Source organism: Parambassis ranga, chromosome 20, assembly GCF_900634625.1.
Source record: "Parambassis ranga chromosome 20, fParRan2.1, whole genome shotgun sequence".
In the NCBI taxonomy this organism is placed as follows: Eukaryota; Metazoa; Chordata; class Actinopteri; family Ambassidae; genus Parambassis; species Parambassis ranga.
In genome coordinates, this window is record NC_041040.1 from 4,765,366 (window position 1) to 4,785,533 (window position 20,168).

General features: G+C 44.9%; 1 protein-coding gene across 33 annotated transcripts in view; it reads left to right on the plus strand.

Moving 5' to 3' along the window:
• The window catches only part of LOC114453318 (NLR family CARD domain-containing protein 3-like), a 444,189-nt gene that overhangs the window by 366,771 nt on the left and 57,250 nt on the right, over positions 1-20,168 (plus strand). For 24 of the 33 annotated variants that reach the window (XM_028433155.1, XM_028433178.1, XM_028433147.1 and 21 more), the window contains 2 exons: positions 13,629-13,693; positions 14,224-15,054. In XM_028433155.1, coding sequence (XP_028288956.1) covers positions 13,629-13,693; positions 14,224-14,239 — 81 coding nt within the window. In that variant the 3' untranslated portion in view covers positions 14,240-15,054. Of the gene's footprint in view, positions 1-5,900; positions 5,990-7,751; positions 7,851-13,628; positions 13,694-14,223; positions 15,057-20,168 lie in introns of those variants that run through there. The other 9 variants (XM_028433151.1, XM_028433149.1, XM_028433158.1 and 6 more) reach the window with 4 other exon arrangements.

Consider the following 20,168-nt stretch of genomic DNA (forward strand, 5'->3'; position numbering starts at 1 on the left):
TGTTGAAGTAACTGTATCTACACCAGGAATGTTTTTAATTCTGCAACATGTTATACCAGGGGTGGGCAGTTATTTTTTCGGAGGGCCACATAGACTTCCATTAGAAAAGCAAAGGGCCACATTTGTTTCATAAATAATAGCATGAATTGAGTTGGAGATCACTGGCACAGTGTCTACCTTTATGAATCTGCTCTTGTTACATTTTCATCACTGTAAGCAGTGTTTCCCACAGACCAATGTGTGCTGGCATCTTGGTGTCACATCGGTCGGAGAGTTGGTCATTGGGGTTTATAAAGGTTAAATATGCACCTGCATGCTTATCTGTGACAGTTTTAAAGCTACAAGAATTTCTAGTTGTTAGTTAAATCTTAATTCCCTCAGTTAGTTCTGAGTGATGAGATGAATAAATACATGCTTACCTGAACCCTGCAGGACCTTCCCCCACCTCAGCTCCATACATTACAGGCCAGTAGAATGAGTTTGCTCAGACAGACCTGTCCTTTCTCATGTTTCCTGGATGACTCACCGAATTGAAATTAAAGTTCTTACTTTAATTTGAGTCTAGTTTAGTTCTAATCTAAGGAATGGATTACACAAACATCTGAAGCTGGAGGTTTTTATTTCACTATATGAACTCAACACTGACCTCATGTGTCAGCCTGTTCTTGTTCTGTAAAATGACATTTTCTGGTAAAATAAAGGTTCAAATAAATAATGTGATATAACCACATAAATACATTAACAGCATAAATACTATAATCAGATATATGGAACTACTAAAGTTACAACAAGGCAACTAACTGATTAATAAAACAGCTTTTGGTGTTATTCATGTGACTATGGGCATATGACGTAGTTTATCTCAACAGTAACCGTGTTTCACCTCAAATCTCCTAATGTTTGCTGCGTTACCAGCTCTGTCTGTGCTGAGTCAGGGTGCGATGTTCCATCATCTTCTCTGTGAACATATCCGCCGGTCCGGGTTCCTTCAACAGTCATGGTGCGTTGAAAGGAGGAGCGGGCGGATCAGCTGCTCTCGGTGTGTGCGCATGCGTGTGCGCTTATGTGTGTACGTGTGTGTGAACGCGGACGGGAGGGAGAGAGAGCTGCGCGGAGTTGAATGAATGGAAAGATAGATATTATAAAATCGCATTGGCGGAAAAAAAAACACAGAATCAATGTGTGGCGGAGGGAGTTGATGATGTGAACTGGTCTGTGTGTTTACTGCTCACTCCTCTGTCCTCTGTGTGTGTGTCCAGGTCCACTCTGAGTGTTGCTGGTTGTATGTTGAAAAACATGAAGAAAACCATTAGAGTTCAAACTAATTCCTTCTAATCTCCAGAGAGTAGATGGGATGAAGCAGTACAGCAGCGTGGAAGAGACGAGGACTATTGTGCGCACGGTCCGCGGGCCGCATTGAAGACGCAAGCGGGCCGGATGTGGCCTGCGGGCCGTACTTTGCCCAGATCTGATTTAGAGAGTTCAGGAAATGATCCGTGTGACTCAGGCTCCTACCAGGGCCTTCAGAGTGTAGAGTTTTCTAAAACCCTTCAAGAGCTTCCTGAATTTCATTCACTGTAGTTTTGATCACTTTGGTTCATGTCCTTTGCAATGAAAATCAGTTATATATACAAAAGTATTAACAGGAGCTCTCGCTGCATTCTTTATCAACACGGCTCCACCTAGATGCTGAGAGACAACTCCCTGTGTGAGTACTTTTACTTTGAATACTTTAAGTACATTTAAAAGTAAGTGCTTACTACTTTTACTGAAGTAGGGTTGCTGATGTAGCACTTGTACTTAAGTATGTATTTTACTGGGTCATTGTACTTTGACTAAAGCACCCAGCTCCAGTACTTCTTCCAGCACTGTTCAGAACACATGGCTCTGTGTGTCAGACCAGCTGCTGGGTCAAGTTAACAGCTAACACACAGTGAAGGACTCTGTCACTGTTAGCAAAGCCAGACTACATCTCCCATAATGCACCTGGCCTCATGTCAGACACACATTAACTCACCTGTTTTCTGTACCTGCAGAGGGAGGGGCAGTGAAAGTGAAAGTGTTTGTGTTCAGTCTCCATTTTGAGCAGCAGACGGTGACGCTCGGTGAGTTTAAACTTCGTCTGTTTCTTTGAATTATTGATATTGAAAATATGATCAGCATCACCGTTCAGTGAGTGTGGACAGCAGGTGGTGATTGATCGTGTTCTGCTGTGTGTGTCAGTAAGTGGCAGTTCAGGCCTTGATCTTGATCTGGATCAGACCTCCTGTCTTTCAGTCTTGGATTCTGAAGTCTGCGAGCCTCTTTTATTTGAACAAAGAGTCCATAAAATGGATGACATCCTTCCATGTTCCACAACACAGAATTATGAGGGGAGGAATTATGGATAAAGAGCAGATTCCTAATCTTCAGCGCCTGGCTGTGGAATTCTGATCATTTCAGGGCTCTTTGTCCCTTCAAAGTCGCCCCTAAGCAGAAATGAGAACCCTCCATCTGTTCTGCAGTGGACTGTACTGCACTGAATGCCGGGGTGCCCATCAGAACACAGATTGGAGGAGACAGGAGTCCTGAACCAGGCTCCACAGCATGTGTTCCCTCTGATATTTGGAGTGTTTCCAGCAGCCTGAAGTAACAGCTGAGTGATGTTCAGCCTGTTATTAATAAACATGTCAGACTTATTCATGCAGAGCTAAATGAAGCAGATTTAAGGTGATCGACTAGACCAGGAGAGTCTCAGTGATCTGCACCAGACCTGACAGAACACAGGCTCTGCCTCCAGTCTGTCTGTACAGGAAGTCTAAGTGAGGGGCGTCACAGATGTAGGTGGAAGAATGGCGCCATCTATGGTGCAAATAAGGCACTGCATGGACCAGCTGACCTCTCACTGCCCTTAATCAGCACAGTGGCACTTACACATGGATGAATGACAGACCACAAACCTGAGCCTTTATAACGCCGACCTTTACAAGAACCTGTGAGGAATATGGCACCATATAGATAAACATTCTTTAACCCTCTGACCCTGGAAGCAGCAACAGTGGATTTGAAGTCTGAAGCTTTTAACCCTCTGTTCTCTCTTTTACTACTTGTGATCTGTGAATGTAGTGTTTTATTTTCAGGATGAGATTAAAGTTAATGGAGCGGATCACCTTATAACTTCTGGGGGTGTGAAGCTTGGAGGACAAGGATTCATGAGTCTTCAGAGACCTTCAGCTTTAGACAGTAAAATACGACCTAGAAGAGACAAATCACCTGTCCCAGTCCACCAATGGTTAAACCCTTTTCACAGCATTGAGTGTGGGGGTAATATTTGCATTTTGGAGGATGTTTTTAGTTATTACCAAAGAGCTGTGTCACTGCAGTCTGTACTGGAATGTTCTCAGACCCAGAGCCTGAACCCCCTGAAGACCAACAGGGTCAGGAAAAACTCCCTTTAACAGGAAGAGACCTTGAACAGGACCGGCTCATAAGGAGAACCTTCCTGCTGAGAGTCGGCCGGGTGGCACCTGAGGTGTCCAATCACATTCTAGAAATGGCCCCTGCTGCCCCTCCTAGCTCCGCCCCTGCTGACACGTGAGCAGAGGGCTTTTAGGCCCCGTTCACACTGGAGAAAGTCATTCCACGGGGCTCTAGAGTGCGACCATTTAGGGCGCACATGCGACCTAATTTCTCAAAGGTGCAACCAAAAAATATCAGAGGTCGCACCGGTACGACCAGCTGTAAGAGGGAGATACATTCTCCGCGACTGTTAAAAGTCTCCCTGTGGTCCAACAACAGACACACATCAGGCTCATAAACCAGTGGTCTAAACCAGTCAGAGACTGTGAAGGGCGGGACCCCCGTGTGTGTGTGTACATTTGCAGTCAGACCGAGTCTGCCGAAAATCGAGAAGAAGAAGAAGAATGCTGACATATGCTGCGCAGAGCTGATGCTGTGTGATAAAGCTGGTTCCATACTCCACGAGAACAGAGAGATCTGTTCGTGTTCCCGAGGTGACGAGAACTCGAACAAAGTTTGTCTCGTCCCGGACGTTTTGAAATGTGTGTGCAGAACTCATACGGCCCTCTCACTGCAGCGCACAGACAGACAGACAGACAGGCAGACAGGGTTTAAAGACGTTTCGCTGCAGAAACCGCAGTTCAGGTGAACATACAGTGGAGGAGCAGGATTTGTTGCTACTATGCGGGTTTTGCTAATTTGCTGTTGACCTGAATGACAGATGATAACGAGCCGGTCATGTTCAGGGAGGGGGCGTGACGTGCTCGTAGCTTTATAACAGACTGAACAACAGGTCTGAGGACAGTGTTATCTGACCTGTGTGGTTCATCCATGAAGGCTGAGTCACTCTGACTGACAGCAGTCAGCTGGTTTAAGGAGTTATAGAACATGGTTACATGATGAACGCCCATGTAAAAAGTATTGTTATTATCCTGCTATAGTGGACCATTGTCTGCCAGGATGATATCTGCATACAGCTGAAACTGTAACAGACAGAATGAAGAGTCAGCTGGAGCTCAGCTTTAGAGAGAGAGGAGACAGAGAGGAAGAGGTGAGGAAGATGAGAGAAGAGATACTGTAGCTGCATTAGAAACATGTTGAAGAAAACAAATATATATCTCAATCACAACTGTTAAATAAATAAAGATGTATATGATAATTTTTTAATTTTAATTCCCATTGGCAGATAGATAGTGAGGAGCAACAGCCAGAAAATACAGAGAGAAAGCAAACAGGGAACTGAAGAGTGCTGTAACTTTGAATCTTCATCATGGATTTCTGACAGGCAGACTTGTTGGCTAGTTTGTCCATAATATGAATGAGTACTATCAGTATTAAAATATTTTTATATAACTGTTCATTATACAAGGTCCAAATTCATTTTAGGATGTGATTATGAAGCCTGTTCATATAAAAATGTAGCCTACTGATGTGTACAAAATTATATGGACAGTGATAATGAACAAACTGCGGTGTTAAGTGTGCGGGTGGGTGTTGAGATGCGGTGCACCTAAATTTTGTGCCACTGCACCTAAGAAAAAAAGTTAGGCGCACCAGTGCAACCAGTGCAAAAAGTTAGTCTAGAGCCCTGTTCCAGCTGGAGTAGGATTGAGCCCAGACAGCCTTTAAGCTGTATGCGTTCAGACCTATTTTCAAATCCGACTAGCACACACTTGTGTCCGCACTCAATCCGGCTTCATCCAGCGTGTTTGCGGACCTCCAAACCACTAGGTGGTGCCTCGTAATATACAGAGTCCATTCAGGCCGTGGTAGGACCGCGTGTGCGCATGCATCACGCTGTTTTTTGTCCCGTGTCGCGCCCCGTGAACCGGAAGTAGCATGTCGCTAGCCGGATTCGCTAGCCACATTTGCGTTCACACCTGAGCCACATTTGAGCCAATCCGGCTAGATCCACCCACCAAAGGTGGATCTAGCCGGATTGAAATCAAACTGCATATACAGCCGGATTCGAGGTGTTCACTCTCAGAAAAAAAACATCTGGATACATCTGGATAGGCCCGAATCCCGCTTTAGCCAGATTTTTCCCCCCAGTGTGAACAGGGTTATTAGTTCCAGCTGCTGACTCAGCTCTGCAGTCTGAGCAGGTCTGAGTCCTATCAGAGTCCCCACAGAGGATTCACTGTTCTCTGAAAGTGTCCCAGAGTCCTCAGAGACCTTCCTGAACATCTGCATGAGAACATGTTCAGTCCTCTGATCCCTCTTTAAATGTGAGCTCTGAAACCTGGATCAGCTGAACCCAGCTCCTCTGTTTGTTCACAGGTTAGAAACCAGCTCAGTGCAGAGAAGCTGACTGTTACAGTCTCTGAGTGATCCTGGTTCAGGTCCAGATCTCAGACTGAGTGAAGATGGGTGTGGAGGATGAGGAGGGCAGAGCAGGACCCCCAGGATCCATCTGTGAGTCCATGAAGAGCGACTGGTCCAAAGGCAGACCTCCAGACTTCAGTGCTGAACCTGGACCCTTCAGTCCAAAGTAAGAGCCCTGCTGCTGAGTCCTGTATGTGTCTCATGTGAATCCCTTCTGTCCCCTTCTGGTCAGTCCTCCAGGTCTCTGGACTTCCACATGTGGATCAGTTAGGGCTGGGCGATATTACTTAAAATCAATATCACAATTAATTGAAGCTTTTTCCTCAATAACGATTAAGGAACAATTATTTTTTCTTTTTTTGTGTTAAATAAGCTCATGGCTTTGCTTTGAGTGAACACAGACTAAAAAGGAGACCCAGTAACGTGATCTAAGTATGTTATACTCCAATAGAACAGAGAAATCTAGTGGTAGTTCTGAAGCTGGATCCATACTCCGCGAGAACAGAGAACTCCCTCCCCCCTGCAGACGTTACGCCCACAAAGTGACGTCATTTTTTTATCTCAGACGTTGTGCAGCGATCTCGTACACATGGCACGGGCAGAACTTTTTCTCTCAAGGCTTTGCGTCAACCATGCTGTGATTGGTCGGAATTTATTGTGGGCGTGATTAATGTGGAGAAGCCAAGAGCTTCTTCAGGTGCAGAACACACAGACAGAAGGAGGAAGCACAGCGACAATGGACAGTTTAGATGAGCAGCTGGCAAACAGCTCCTGGAAGGAGAAACACGGCGCACAGAGGAGAGAGTCTGTCCACAAGGTGGCGATAAAAACTAATCCCAGTATTGATCACGTTACAGCGGCTCACGCACATTAAACACCGGGAGACGGGATGTGTTATTGCAGACAGTCATCCACACGTTCACAGAGTTAAACTCACACAGACCAGAGGTCTGCTACAGTCAGCTGCACTGATCTTCTATCTATTGTCAGCTGTGCGCCCTCTGCCCTGAACATTATCAGCTCGTTAGGCCAGGTAACCACAACTGTGCTCACAATTTACAACACAACTGCATTGTCAACCTTTTGTGTGTGACGTGCGCTGCGTAGGAGGCCGTATGAGGAGTTCTTCTTCACACGTCTCGCGGAGTATGGAACCTCCATGCCAAAAAGAACTTTTTTTTAACTCTTACCACCCGTGGGGCGAGTTCTCTGTTCTCTTGGAGTATGGAACAGCCTTGAGGTGGCAAGAAGAACAAGAACAAAGTTTGTTTCGGCCCGGACTTTTCATAATTCACAAGAAACGTGTGTGCAGAACTCCTCATTCAGTCCTCCCACTGCAGCGTACACACACACACACACACAGGTTTTGACATGACGCTGCTGAACAGCAGAAGCAGCAGTTCAGGTGAACATGTGTAGCAGAGGAGGAGGAGGATGTTGCTACTATTTGGGATTTCTTGATTTTGCTTGTTTCCCAAATATCTCCTCTTCTAACGTTGACCTAAACTGCTGCTTCGGTATGAAGTATGAAAAGTTTGTTTTTGTTCTTGCCACCTCTGGAACTGTTCTCTGGATATGTAACAAGCTCTACAACACACTTTGATTTTATTTTTACAGCAACGGGACAGCACAGAAGTAATCATCAAATTAATCATCACGAGTAAAATTACATCGGTTAGAGGGTCTAAATGTCGGTTTGGATATATTTTCGGTTACTTGCCAGCCCTACTGGGCGCTGAGGCTTCAACATAAAATCTCTCATTTCTTCACATGAAACCTGATTTATTATTATTTGAATCCGTTTTTATTCTCCTTCATAAAAACAAACTGCTCTTCACAAAGATTTCTTTCTAAACAGGTTTCATCTGATTCTGTTTGGATTGATCTTCTTAGGTTTTACTCTGACTTTGGAAAGTTTGTGTTTGCAGACCCAGAGGACCAGGATCCACCTGTGAGTCCATGAAGAGTGACTGGTCCAAAGGCAGACCTCCAGACTTCAGTGCTGAACCTGGACCACCAGATCCACAGTAAGAGAGTTTCTATGGTGTCCTGATGGACGGTGATGATGTCACTGGTGCAGTTTGTCTTCATTCATGTCCACATGATGATCCTGATGAACTCAAAGTATTCAGACCTCATTTAGAATCTGATCTGGTCTCAGCTGCAGCAGAGAGACTTTCACTGTGGACTCTGTGTGTTCACAGAAACCTGCAGGAAGATCTCAGTGGTTAAAGACAGCAGCTCATTCATGTTCATGACTTCCTGTTTCTCTGAGAGCGTCTGAGCTGCTCGACACTTTCTGATGTTTTTATAACAACTAGAAATAATTTTACTGATGAAGACATGTCTCCACAGAGAGAGGAAGAGGAGCGACGTCTGTGAGGACGAGCAGCTGCCAAGATCAAGACGAAGACAAGGACAGAGTAAGACTGGACATGTGTCTGCTGAGGGACTCTTTTCTGAAACTGGACTTGTGGTTGTGTTGTGTTGTACAGACATGAAAGATGTCTCATTGTGGTCCTTGTCTTTCAGCAGATGTTGGTCTGCAGCAGGTTTTAGAGGAACATAAGGTCAGTCTGAGGAGGAGATGTGAACATGTGACTGAAGGAACTGATGAAACAGGAAGTGGAACCCTCCTCAGCAGGGTCTACACTGAGCTCTACATCACAGAGGGACAGAGCGAAGAGGTCCAGACCCAACATGAGGTCAGGCATCTGGAGACTGCTTCCAAGATGGAGACCCTCCATGAGACTCCAATCAGGTGCCAGGACATCTTCAAAGCCTCAGCTGACCAACAGACAGCCATCAGAGTGGTTCTGACGAACGGCGTCGCTGGCGTTGGGAAAACCTTCTCAGTGCAGAAGTTCAGTCTGGACTGGGCCGAGGGCTCAGAGAACCAAGATGTCAGTGTGGTGGTTCTGCTTTCCTTCAGGGAGCTGAACTTGATCAGAGATGAGCAGCACAGTCTTCTGACGCTGCTCCATGTCTTCCATCCAACATTACAGAAGGTCACAGCAGAGCAGCTCGCTGTCTGTAAACCTTTGTTCATCTTAGACGGCCTGGATGAAAGCAGACTTTCTCTGGACTTCAGCAGCAGTCAGCGGCTGTCTGATGTCACACAGAAGTCATCGGTCCACGTGCTGCTCACAAACCTCATCCAGGGGAACCTGCTTCCCTCGGCTCTGGTCTGGATAACTTCCCGCCCTGCAGCAGCCAATCAGATCCCTCCTGCGTGTGTGGACAGGCTGTCAGAAGTACGAGGCTTCACTGACGCCCAGAAGGAGGAGTACTTCAGGAGGAGGTTCAGTGATGAAGAGCTGTCCAGCAGAATCCTCTCCCACATCCAGACCTCCAGGAGCCTCCACATCATGTGTGCAGTCCCAGTCTTCTGCTGGATCACTGCTACAGTTCTGGAGCACATGTTGACTACAGAGCAGAGAGGAGAGCTGCCCAAGACCCTGACTGACATGTACTCACACTTCCTGCTGGTCCAGACCATCAGGAAGAAGCACAAGTACCATGAGGGACATGAGACCAGTCCTCAGGAGCTGACGGAGGCTGACAGGGAAGTTCTTCTGAAGCTGGGGAGGCTGGCCTTTGAACATCTGGAGAAAGGAAACATCATGTTCTACCAAGAAGACCTGGAGCAGTGTGGTCTGGATGTCACAGAGGCCTCGGTGTTCTCAGGAGTTTGTACACAGTTCTTCAACAGAGAGAGTGTGATCTTCCAGAAAACCGTCTACTGCTTTGTTCATCTGAGCGTTCAGGAGTTTCTGGCTGCAGTCTACATGTTCCACTGTTACACCAACAGCAACACCGAGCTGCTGAGAGGGTTTCTGGGAAGAAACCACAGAAACCTATCTCTGAATGACTTACTGAAGAGAGTCATGGTGAAATCCCTCCAAAGTAAAAATGGCCACCTGGACCTGTTTGTTCGCTTCCTTCATGGACTCTCTCTGCAGTCCAACCAGAGACTCTTAGGAGGCCTGCTGGGTCAGACAGAGACCAGCCCAGTGACCATCCAGACAGTCATCAACAACCTGAAGAAGATGAACACTGATGAAATCTCTCCTGATAGAAGCATCAACATCTTCCACTGTGTGATGGAGATGAAGGACCTCTCAGTCCATCAGGAGATCCAAGAGTTCCTGCAGTCAGAGACCAGATCAAAGAAGAAACTTTCTGAGATCCACTGTTCAGCTCTGGCCTACATGCTGCAGATGTCAGAGGAGGTTCTGGAGGAGCTGGACCTGAAGAAGTACAACACAACAGACCAGGGACGACTGAGACTGATTCCAGCTGTGAGGAACTGCAGGAAGGCTCGGTGAGTCCGGATGTGAGGATGATTGTGAATCAGTGTAGATTAGTGGTTCAGGTCTTCACAGATCCACACTGTGTGGTTCTTCAGAGGTCCACGTGTTCATTGGAACATGTCAGCTGTGTTTTTGTCTCAGATGTTCTTCAGCTGTGAAAACGTGGATTTTTCAGCTGTTTCTGTTTAAAGCTGTTAAATGAATGAAGACGTTTTCTTGTTGTTTCTAATCATTGTTCCATTTGACAGATGTTCTTCTGTTTGTGTGTTTCTATACAAATCTGATCATTGTTGACATCAGTGTGTAACTGCAGCTGCAGCCGCTGCTCAGTAAAAACACTCAGAATGTGTCTCTGATGAAGACGTCCTCATGGTGACTCTGTGGACTCAGACATGGGTCAGATCTCACTGACAGACTGTGGACAGCATGGAGGCCTGAATGGAACTCCGTGTTCTCTGCCTTCATCTGCAGATTACAGCACAGATTAACAGTCTGATGAGGATTATTGTTTCATGTCAAACACAGTCAGATCAGATGAGCTGAACCACTGATGTGCAGAGCAACATGTCCAACAGGACGTGTCCAGCTGTCTTCAGATGAAGTCCATATAAAGTGTCCTCTTTCATAATAACATGTTTTCTGATGTTTCTGTCATCACAGACTTTATGACTGTGGACTCTCAGAGACTCACTGTGAAGTCGTGGCCTCAGCTCTGAAGTCCAACCCCTCCCATCTGACAGAACTGGATCTGAGCAGTAACAATCTGGGGGATTCAGGAGTGGAGCAGCTGTGTTCTGGACTGCAGAGTCCTCACTGCAGACTGCAGACTCTGAGGTCAGTTCTCTGTTATTATTTATGATCAGGTTTATGAAGAATGGAGGTCCCGTTTGTCTCAGACTGCACAGAGCACCTGTCAGGACTGACAGACAGAACAGGGAGCACAGACAGTGTAAATGAAGGAGCATCATGGTCCTTCATATCAGCAGGTGTCTCCTCAGTCCTCGGTGGTCTGATGACAGATCAGCTCCAGTCTGGTGTTCACAGGTTCATTAAAGAGTCGTTGGTGTCAGTGATCATTCTTTCTGTCTGTGAAGAAATCTGCTGAGAATCTGACACCAATGTTAGCAGATACAGAACAAAGCCCTCAGTCTGCTTCTGTGGATGGACCACTTGTAGATGTTCAGTAATCTATAAGTACAATCAAAGATTCTATAGAAACAGACATGAACATGCTTGTCTATGAAAGGACTGGATGACCTCCAACTTTTCACTGTTAGACTCAGACCAAACTGAGCTCATTGTTTTTGGCCCAAACATCTCAGATCTAGATTATCTGATAACATTCTCTCTCTGGACGGGATCACTTTGGCCTCCAGTCCGACTGTGAGGAACCTCGGAGTTCTCTTTGATCAGGACATGTGGTCTATCCCTCATATGAAACAGGTCTCTCAGACCACCTTCTTCCACCTCTGTAATATCACTAAGATCAGGAGCATCCTCTCTCAGAGTGATGCTGAAACTACTCCATGCTTTTGTTACTTCTAGACTGGACTACTGCAGCTCACTATTGTCAGGATGTCCACATCACTGCATGAACAGCTGCAGCTGATCCAGAAGCAGCAGCTAGAGTTCTGACAGGAAGCAGCCAAAGGGATCATATCTCTGCTGTTCTAGCTTCTCTTCACTGGCTCCCAGTGGGTCAATAATACACTTCAAGATCCTTCTCCTCACCTACAAGGCTCTACATGGACTAGCTCCATGATCTCTGCAGGACCTGATAGAACCGTATGTTCCTAACAGAACAGTCAGATCTCAGAGTGAAGCTTTACTTGTAGTTTCTAGGATTCATCACAGTAGAATGGAGGACGAGCCTTTAGCTGTCAGGCAGCTCAGCTGTGGAAGCAGCTTCAGTTTGGGTTCAAACATGAAGGATTAATCTATCAATCAATGAAAGAGGTTTGCACAAACATCATAAGAACATGGAGGACATCATTGAAATCAATGAATTATGAATGATGGAAGTTTACAAAGTGGAACAAATAAGAGGATTGACAGAATAATCTGAGATTATAGAATTTATTCTGATGTTTAAAATGGTGTAAATGTCTTCATCGTCTCCATTTCAGCCTCCTCTTCCTCAGCTGTTGAGGTTTCTGTCATTCAGTTTCTTCTTCTAGCCTCCATTTATTCTGTCTGTGACACTTTCCGCTGAAAACAGTCAGACAAAGATAACTGTCCATGTAAGAAGCTCTCTGATTGGTTGGAATGGAATGATGAACAGTTTGTGCTCCAACATGTGTGATCTGATATTGATCCTGTAATGACAGACTGACTGAGGTCAGCAGCAGGTTATTGATCTGTGTTGACATAAACAGGTGTGAATGTTGCTGACATGTTGATGAGGACACACACATGTAGATCTGATCATTGAAACTGATCACATCTGATTTATTATCAATCATTTCATCTGTTATTCTTTATTCAGGTTGATCAGCTGCAGTCTGTCAGACACCAGCTGTGCTTCTCTGGCCTCAGCTCTGAAGTCCAACCCCTCCCATCTGACACATCTGGACCTGAATGGAAACAAGCTGCAGGATTCAGGAGTGGAGCAGCTGTGTGGTTTTCTGCAGAGTCCAGATTGCAGACTGCAGACTCTGAGGTCAGTTCTCTGTCTGATACTGTTATATGTCTAATTTAAATTCTCACAGAACTTCTGTTCATAAAGCTGTAAATGTTCTTTTGTTCATGTTTTTGGTGCTCCCGTTTTAAATGTACTCTGTTGTCATAAAAACAAGTGTTTGTTAATATGTAGAAAATGTCCTCTGTTTAAAGTCAGTTAACCTTAAAGGCTGCTTGGACACAATAATGTTCATCTGATCATTTAAACTCATCTGATTGATTATCAATCATTTCATCTGTTATTCTTTATTCAGATTGATCAGCTGCAGTCTGTCAGAGATCAGCTGTGCTTCTCTGGCCTCAGCTCTGAAGTCCAACACCTCCCATCTGACACATCTGGAGCTGAGCAGCAACATCCTGCAGGATTCAGGAGTGGAGCAGCTGTGTGGTTTTCTGCAGAGTCCAGATTGCAGCCTGCAGACTCTGAGGTCAGTTCTCTGTCTGATACTGTTATATGTCTAATTTAAATCCTCACAGAGCTTCTATTCATAAAGCTGTAAATGTACTTTTGTTCATGTTTTTGGTGCTCCTGTTTTAAATGTACTCTGCTGTCATAAAAACAAGTGTTTGTTAATATGTAGAAAATGTCCTCTGTTTTTAAAGTCAGTTAACCTTAAAGACTGTTTGGACACAATAATGTTCATCTGATCATTGAAACTCATCTGATTGATTATCAATCATTTCATCTGTTATTCTTTATTCAGATTGATGAAGTGCAGTCTGTCAAAGATCAGCTGTGCTTCTCTGGCCTCAGCTCTGAAGTCCAACCCCTCCCATCTGACAGAGCTGGACCTGAGCTGGAACAAGCTGCAGGATTCAGGAGTGGAGCAGCTGCTGGATCTTGAGCAGAGTCCAGACTGCAGCCTGCAGACTGTGAGGTCAGTAGAGGGGTGGAGTCAGTCTGTGCTGCTTTCAGCTGTTTTGTCCTAAACACAGTCAGTATCACAGATCCAGTGTTTCCTGTGAAGCTGCTGCCTTCTGATTGGCTGCTTTCCTCAGTGATGCTGTGAGAATGGTGACCTCCATGTCTCTCTGTCAGAGACAGATGAGACTCTGTCTTTAAATGGGACAGCAGGACGTCCTCAGTAAAGTCTGTGTTGATGACTCAGCAGTCTGTCTCCACTGTGAGTGAAACCTGCAGAGGACACAGACTTGATGCTAAAAGTCTGCAGCTCTGTGAGCTCGGAGCTCAGTGTGTTCACTCCAACACGTTAACATGAGAGCTGGAAGGAAGCAGCTGCTGCACTGCTGCTCTGAACAGGACTGAAGTCCTGCTGCTCTGAACAGGACTGAAGTCCTGCTGCTCTGAACAGGACTGAAGTCCTGCTGCTCTTTATACTGGATGATGCTGCTGATGGAGGGAGTCTCTGTCAACACTCACTCACCTCCACACTCATTCTCTCTGCAGGTGGAGGTGGACATGAAGAGGACGGAGTGTGTCCTGAGGATCCGCACAGGGAGATCATCATCATCATCATCATCATCATCCTCCTCCTCTTCCTCCTCCTCAGATGGTCTCTGGCAGCAGTCAGACTGTGTCTCAGTAAAGGTGGAGCTCTCTCTGCTCCGTCAGTCTGACAGCTCGTCTTCACTGAACTGCTTCACTTAAAGGTGGATGTTTCTCCCTGAAGAGCAGCTGCAGAGTCCGTCCACGTTGAAGAGACGTTCAGAACTTGAAGGAGGTCTTCAGGTGTCTTCTGCTCTGATCCTGCAAAAAATCCTGAAAATGAACAATTTATCAACATTTCTGACAGAAACTGTAAATGACCCCAAAGTAATATGTACATGATTACAGGCATTTAAAGCTTTTATTTTGATATTTCCTGTTGAGCCGGACCTTTATTTTGATAGAACTGATGGCATAAAGGGTTAAAAAGAACCAGACCAGGAGTAAAGCCTCAGTCCAAGGGGCCATCAAGGTGTGTTGTGTGCCACAGTGTAGAGGATGTGTTGTGTTGAGCTGCACTCTGAGTAAGGTGTTGATGAATGTGGCTGATGTTTAATGTGACACATGATTTAGTTGTTGACTTTGTGCTCATGTAACACTTGTTAGCTGCTGGACCAGTTCTAGGTTCGCTGAGTGGTGTAATCAATATTATCAAAATAAGAGACATAAAGATTTAACCCTTATGCACTGTTCGGGACATTTTTGTCCCCTGAGAGTCATTTTTCTGTTTATTTTGGCCATAACTTTGTCAATATGTCAACGGTTTTAAAAATATATCAGATAAAAAACAGTTTGAAATTTTTTTGCATAACCTTTTAATTAACTTCAGTTCTGATCAAAAGTAGTGAAAAAAAATCATTTTACCCCAAGATTTTAACCCTTTAATCACTAATTTTATAAGGGGTGGTGCTGAAAATTGGAAAAAAAACACACAAAATGGCTCATTTTTAATAGAAAAGGTGAATGTGGACTGGATTTTTTTAACCTTTATTACAGTCTTGGTCATGTCAAACATCAGTAACAACATTGACTTTATTGCATTATTAGTTTTTGCACAGCACTGGATTTTCTTTTTTTCTCCCTAATGTGTTCGTTTGTCCCATAGACTTCCATTATAACCACATTTTTTGACTGCACAGCCATGGCACTACATAATCATGCATTCTTGGTTGTTGGTGGTTTACCCTGTTGGTAGGAGGTAAAATCACAAATTACCACCCCTTATAAAATTGGTGATTAAAGGGTTAAAATCCTGGGGGAAAATGATTTTTTTCACTACTGTTGATTAGAACTGAAGTTAATTAAAAGGTCTATGCAACAAAATTTCAAAAAAATATTTATCTGATATATTTTTAAAACCGTTAAAGTTAGGGGATGTTTTTTTCCCGAACAACACAAAAGGGTAGTGTTTGCGAAAGTTGCACAAGAACAACAATTTATCAACATTTCTGACAGAAACTGTAAATGACCCCAAAGTAATATGTACATGATTACAGGCATTTAAAGCTTTTATTTTGATATTTCCTGCTGAGCCGGACCTTTATTTTGATAGAACTGATGGCATAAAGGGTTAAAAAGAACCAGACCCGGAGTAAAGCCTCAGTCCAAGGGGCCATCAAGGTGTGTTGTGTGTCACAGTGTAGAGGATGTGTTGTGTTGAGCTGCACTCTGAGTAAGGTGTTGATGAATGTGGCTGATGTTTAATGTGACACATGGTTTAGTTGTTGACTTTGTGCTCATGTAACACTTGTGTCACTGGAAAGAAGTGATTAGCTGTAGATAAGCCGGCAGTTTACTTAACAACAAATATTAAGCAGGTTAATAGAGTAATAAAAAAATCAATAAATGTATCAATAAAATATCAATGAATATCTACAGTACAGTATTACAGTGTAAAATAAACAAACAGTATCAAATGTCCTGTTGGTTTGGTCCTTCTTATTTAAATGCTGCTTGTTCTGGTTTTTTCTGTTTATCTCAGACCGGTCTTTAATATTCTGTAGAGCTAATGGTAGAAACAGTTACTTTAATTCTCAGCTAGTTATCTCTGTTTGTTCCGTTTTTCTTGGAGTTACCTGCTCCCTAAAGAAAAGAGTTAAGTGTTCAGGTTAGTTCTGTGGGATCTTTTCACCTTTAACTCTTACTTAGGCAACAAGGTAAGTACAGTATACTCTTCACGGCATTGACCAGCTCCTCCCTCGTAGTTCTTGGCTTCTTGGATTCTTCACCATTCTTAGCATCATCGAGACCCCACGAGGAGAGATCTTCCAGGGGCCCCAGTCCGAGGGACTTTGACCGTCATGTTTAGCTTCTTCCATTTTCTGATGATGGCTCCAACACTTGTTCTTTTTTCACCACGCTGCTTGGCAATCGCCCCGTAGCTCTTTCCAGCTTTGTGAAGGTCTACAATTTTGTCCCTGGTGTCTTTTGACGGCTCTTTGGTTTTGCCCATGTTGCTACGACTTTGGCTGATTGTGGGGTGCACAGGTGTCTTTATGACGGCTAACGAGCTCAAACTGGTGCTACTGATTTAGAATGATGAGCAGAGTGTAGCTGGACTATTTAAACGCACAATAACAGGTCTTTGAGGGTCAGAAATCTGGCTGATCAGCAAGTGATCAAAGACTTATTAGACACAGTAATTTACAAATAAATTGTTAAAAAATCATACGAAGTGATTTCCGGTTTTTATTTTTCTGTCTCTCACAGTGGAAATGCACCTGTGCTGAAAGTTCTAGACTCCTCCATGATTTCTAAGTAGGAGAACTTATCGACCTCACTGCATGTAGGTACCCTTTAACATTTAACAATAATACATTAACCATGTCACATACATTTACCTATTCACACCTCAGTAACTCGGTAATCATTTCAGTTGGTGGATCCCCTTCCACTTTGGTCTGTCAAATGTCTCAGTTCAGTATGACTCGGGTCATAGAACTCAGGTCAGCTGGTTCTGCTCAGACCCTCACAGGGATCCGTTTGCAGTGTTTCAGTCCTCACAGGTTATCCTTCCTTGGTGTTGATGAATGTGGCTGATGTTTAATGTGACACATGGTTTAGTTGTTGACTTTGTGCTCAGCTCTGACTTTGGTTCATGTCCTGTGAGGAATCATTAAAAGTCTGTAAACCATCAGTTCTGGCTGACGTCTTTGGACCGGATGCTGCAGAAACACTGACAGAGTCTGAACTGTAGAATCATCAGCTGTGTTCACGTCCACACACGTTGCAGCGCTGCAGCATGTTTGTGTTGTTGTGTGTCTTTTTGTGTCCACTGTTGTGCTCTGACTGTGGGGCTGCAGACGGAGCAGAGACTCACATCAGCTGCTCCCATCATGGTCTGAATGTGGACAAACTGTCTCCAGGCTGTCCTCCTCTTCCAGCTGGATGCTCCTTCCACACCTCCTCTGTTGTGTTGTTGTTGTTGTGGGCTGGTTATTTGTGTTGTGTAGCAGTGAGCCTCCAGTCTAAGTGTGTAAAGTCACATGAAGGCTTGTTGGACAGACACACGTCTTCATGCTTTGTCTTTGTGGGTATATATATTCAGATCTTAATTTTTTACAGTTTCACATCTTGTTTCTTCAGGTTCAAATCTTTTTTCCACTTTCGCCTCTCCTTTTTTCACCTTTGAGGTTTTGGGACATGGGTGTGGACTGCTGAGTGACAGCATGACAATGATGCTGAGGCCTTAGCTCGGCCATGGTGCCTTCAGGGAACATCGGACGTGTGGTCAGTTAAACTCAACACCCGCTATCTATCGTATTGACGTGACCGGCTGCAAAACACTGTCACCAGGCAAAGTTGTAGACAGTGTCGCATCAAAAGGGAGAATATTAATAATTTGTGGAAGCGATGAGACGCTAAACACATCATGCAGGCCTCCTGGTGGACCCTGTAAGGATCGGCTGGCTGTCACTCTCTTCCTGCTCTGTGCACCAGAGGAGTAATAAGCGTCAGTGCTGAGTTACAGCGAGAATAAATACATAACATCATCAAACATGGCAATTACTGCAGGTTAGATTTGCTAAAACCAACAAGGGCAGCGATGCTACACAGCCAGTTAGCATTAGCACAGCCAGTTAGCACTGAATATTTATTATGAGTCTTCAGTGCATTTCCTCTGGTGTTTACAGAGCAGTCTGCTCCCTGCAGATATTCAGCTACCTCACATCACCAGACACCTGCTCTACTTCAGTCTGAACACCAATCATATGTAAGACCTGTTCAAGGACGGTAAAGCTCTGTTTATTGACAATATATAAATTTTGGTCATAAGATCACAGAGCTGTGGAGAGAATATCACAATTACACAATGTACAGTAATTACAGCAAGACATAAAGAGAGCAGCAGTAAAACTGAACAATGACAACAGCAGCAGGTCAATGACAGAAGACGCTGTTTCCTGCTTCCACAATCGCCCGCCCCCCTAAACCCCGCTCGTGCTCCCCCTCTTTGTCCATATTTGGAGTTTTGGCGGACGTGACGCTGCCAACATGGCGGCGGTCATCATGTCTCGGAACCTCCCACGAGCCTCAAAACGGCTCTTCAGAGACAAACGGGTGACGTCACGGAAGCTCTGTCCATAGTTTTTACTGTCAATGAATAAAACCTGGAAAAAAATCACAGCACACAGGTTCCACAGGGCGGCGCTGCAGAGCTGAGAGTTGTTTTACTTCCTCTGACATCACGTCGTCCTGTTCATGCTTCTGCAACAGTTCATGTGAAGGTCAGCACTGCAGGCTCTGACCAGCAGGGGGCAGACAACCTTCCTGTGTGAGTCTCCAAACCAAACTGAGAGGACACAGAGAGACAGAGCAGTCCTATCTCACCAACTCTGCAGCGTGTCCACGGTCTGCTGTGCCTTTGTAGACTGAGGAACAGCGCCCACTGCTGGACGCCTTTTAAACTGAACAGGGAAACATGAAAAAAGAACTTTGTTCCAGAAACTCCTCCTGATTGAATCAGAGTGGAGCATCAAGGTGGAGCAGGAGCAACCAGCTGATGGAGCTGCAGAGTCTGAAGACTCACATCACAAACTGACACACCTGCATTTAATAACAGTCACAGCCGGACTCTCTGTGGACAGGAAGTCATGTGACGTCATGACCTGCAGTTCTGTGTGTGGAACAAATATCTGTTGAAAACAGCTGTTTCCTTTTTGAGCCTCCATCTCAACACCAGGCAGATGACCGCTGAAACACAGATGGCTGCAACCATAATAACCCCAGTCAGTCTGTTAGTGTGTCCCTGAACGCCTCATGGTGCATTTGATGTCATGTCATTTGTTCTACCTGTATTCCTCTCTGTCCTCACAAAGGTGTTTGTGGTGATGGTCTCCTCTTCATCAGTGAGCTCACAGGTGTATAGTCCCTCCTGATTGGAGGATAAGTGCTGCAGGGTGAGGCTGCCTGACTCTGACACACTCTTCACATGCTGCCTCCACTCCTCTGAGACCGTGTGCTTGGTCTCAGTCCTGGTCTTGGTCAGGATGGTCTGACTGTGGTTGAATCTCCAGATGAGGTCGTACAGAGAAATGTCTGAAGCAGAGCAGCTGATTGTTGTTTCAGAGTCTGAACCACTGATGGAGGCTGAAACACAGAAACACACAGAGGTTAAAGGGTTAATAATGTCTGTCCAGACTCTGAGTTTCTAACAGTTGTCTCTAACAGACCAGATTTAATCAGAGCTCTCCTGCTGTTCCTGCGTGTGGTGATGGTGCAGCTGTAGGTCAGATCAGTGGGACTGTCTGGACCAAACCTCAACCCCCCCTCACCCCAAAAGTATGAGAACATGTTGGATGGTGTGAGTGATACTTACTGAGACACACTGTCTGAAGCTGCACAAGGACTCAGCATTAACACCCTCATGTCCATGTCCAGCCCCAGTGTTGGCCTCCTAAGCCAGG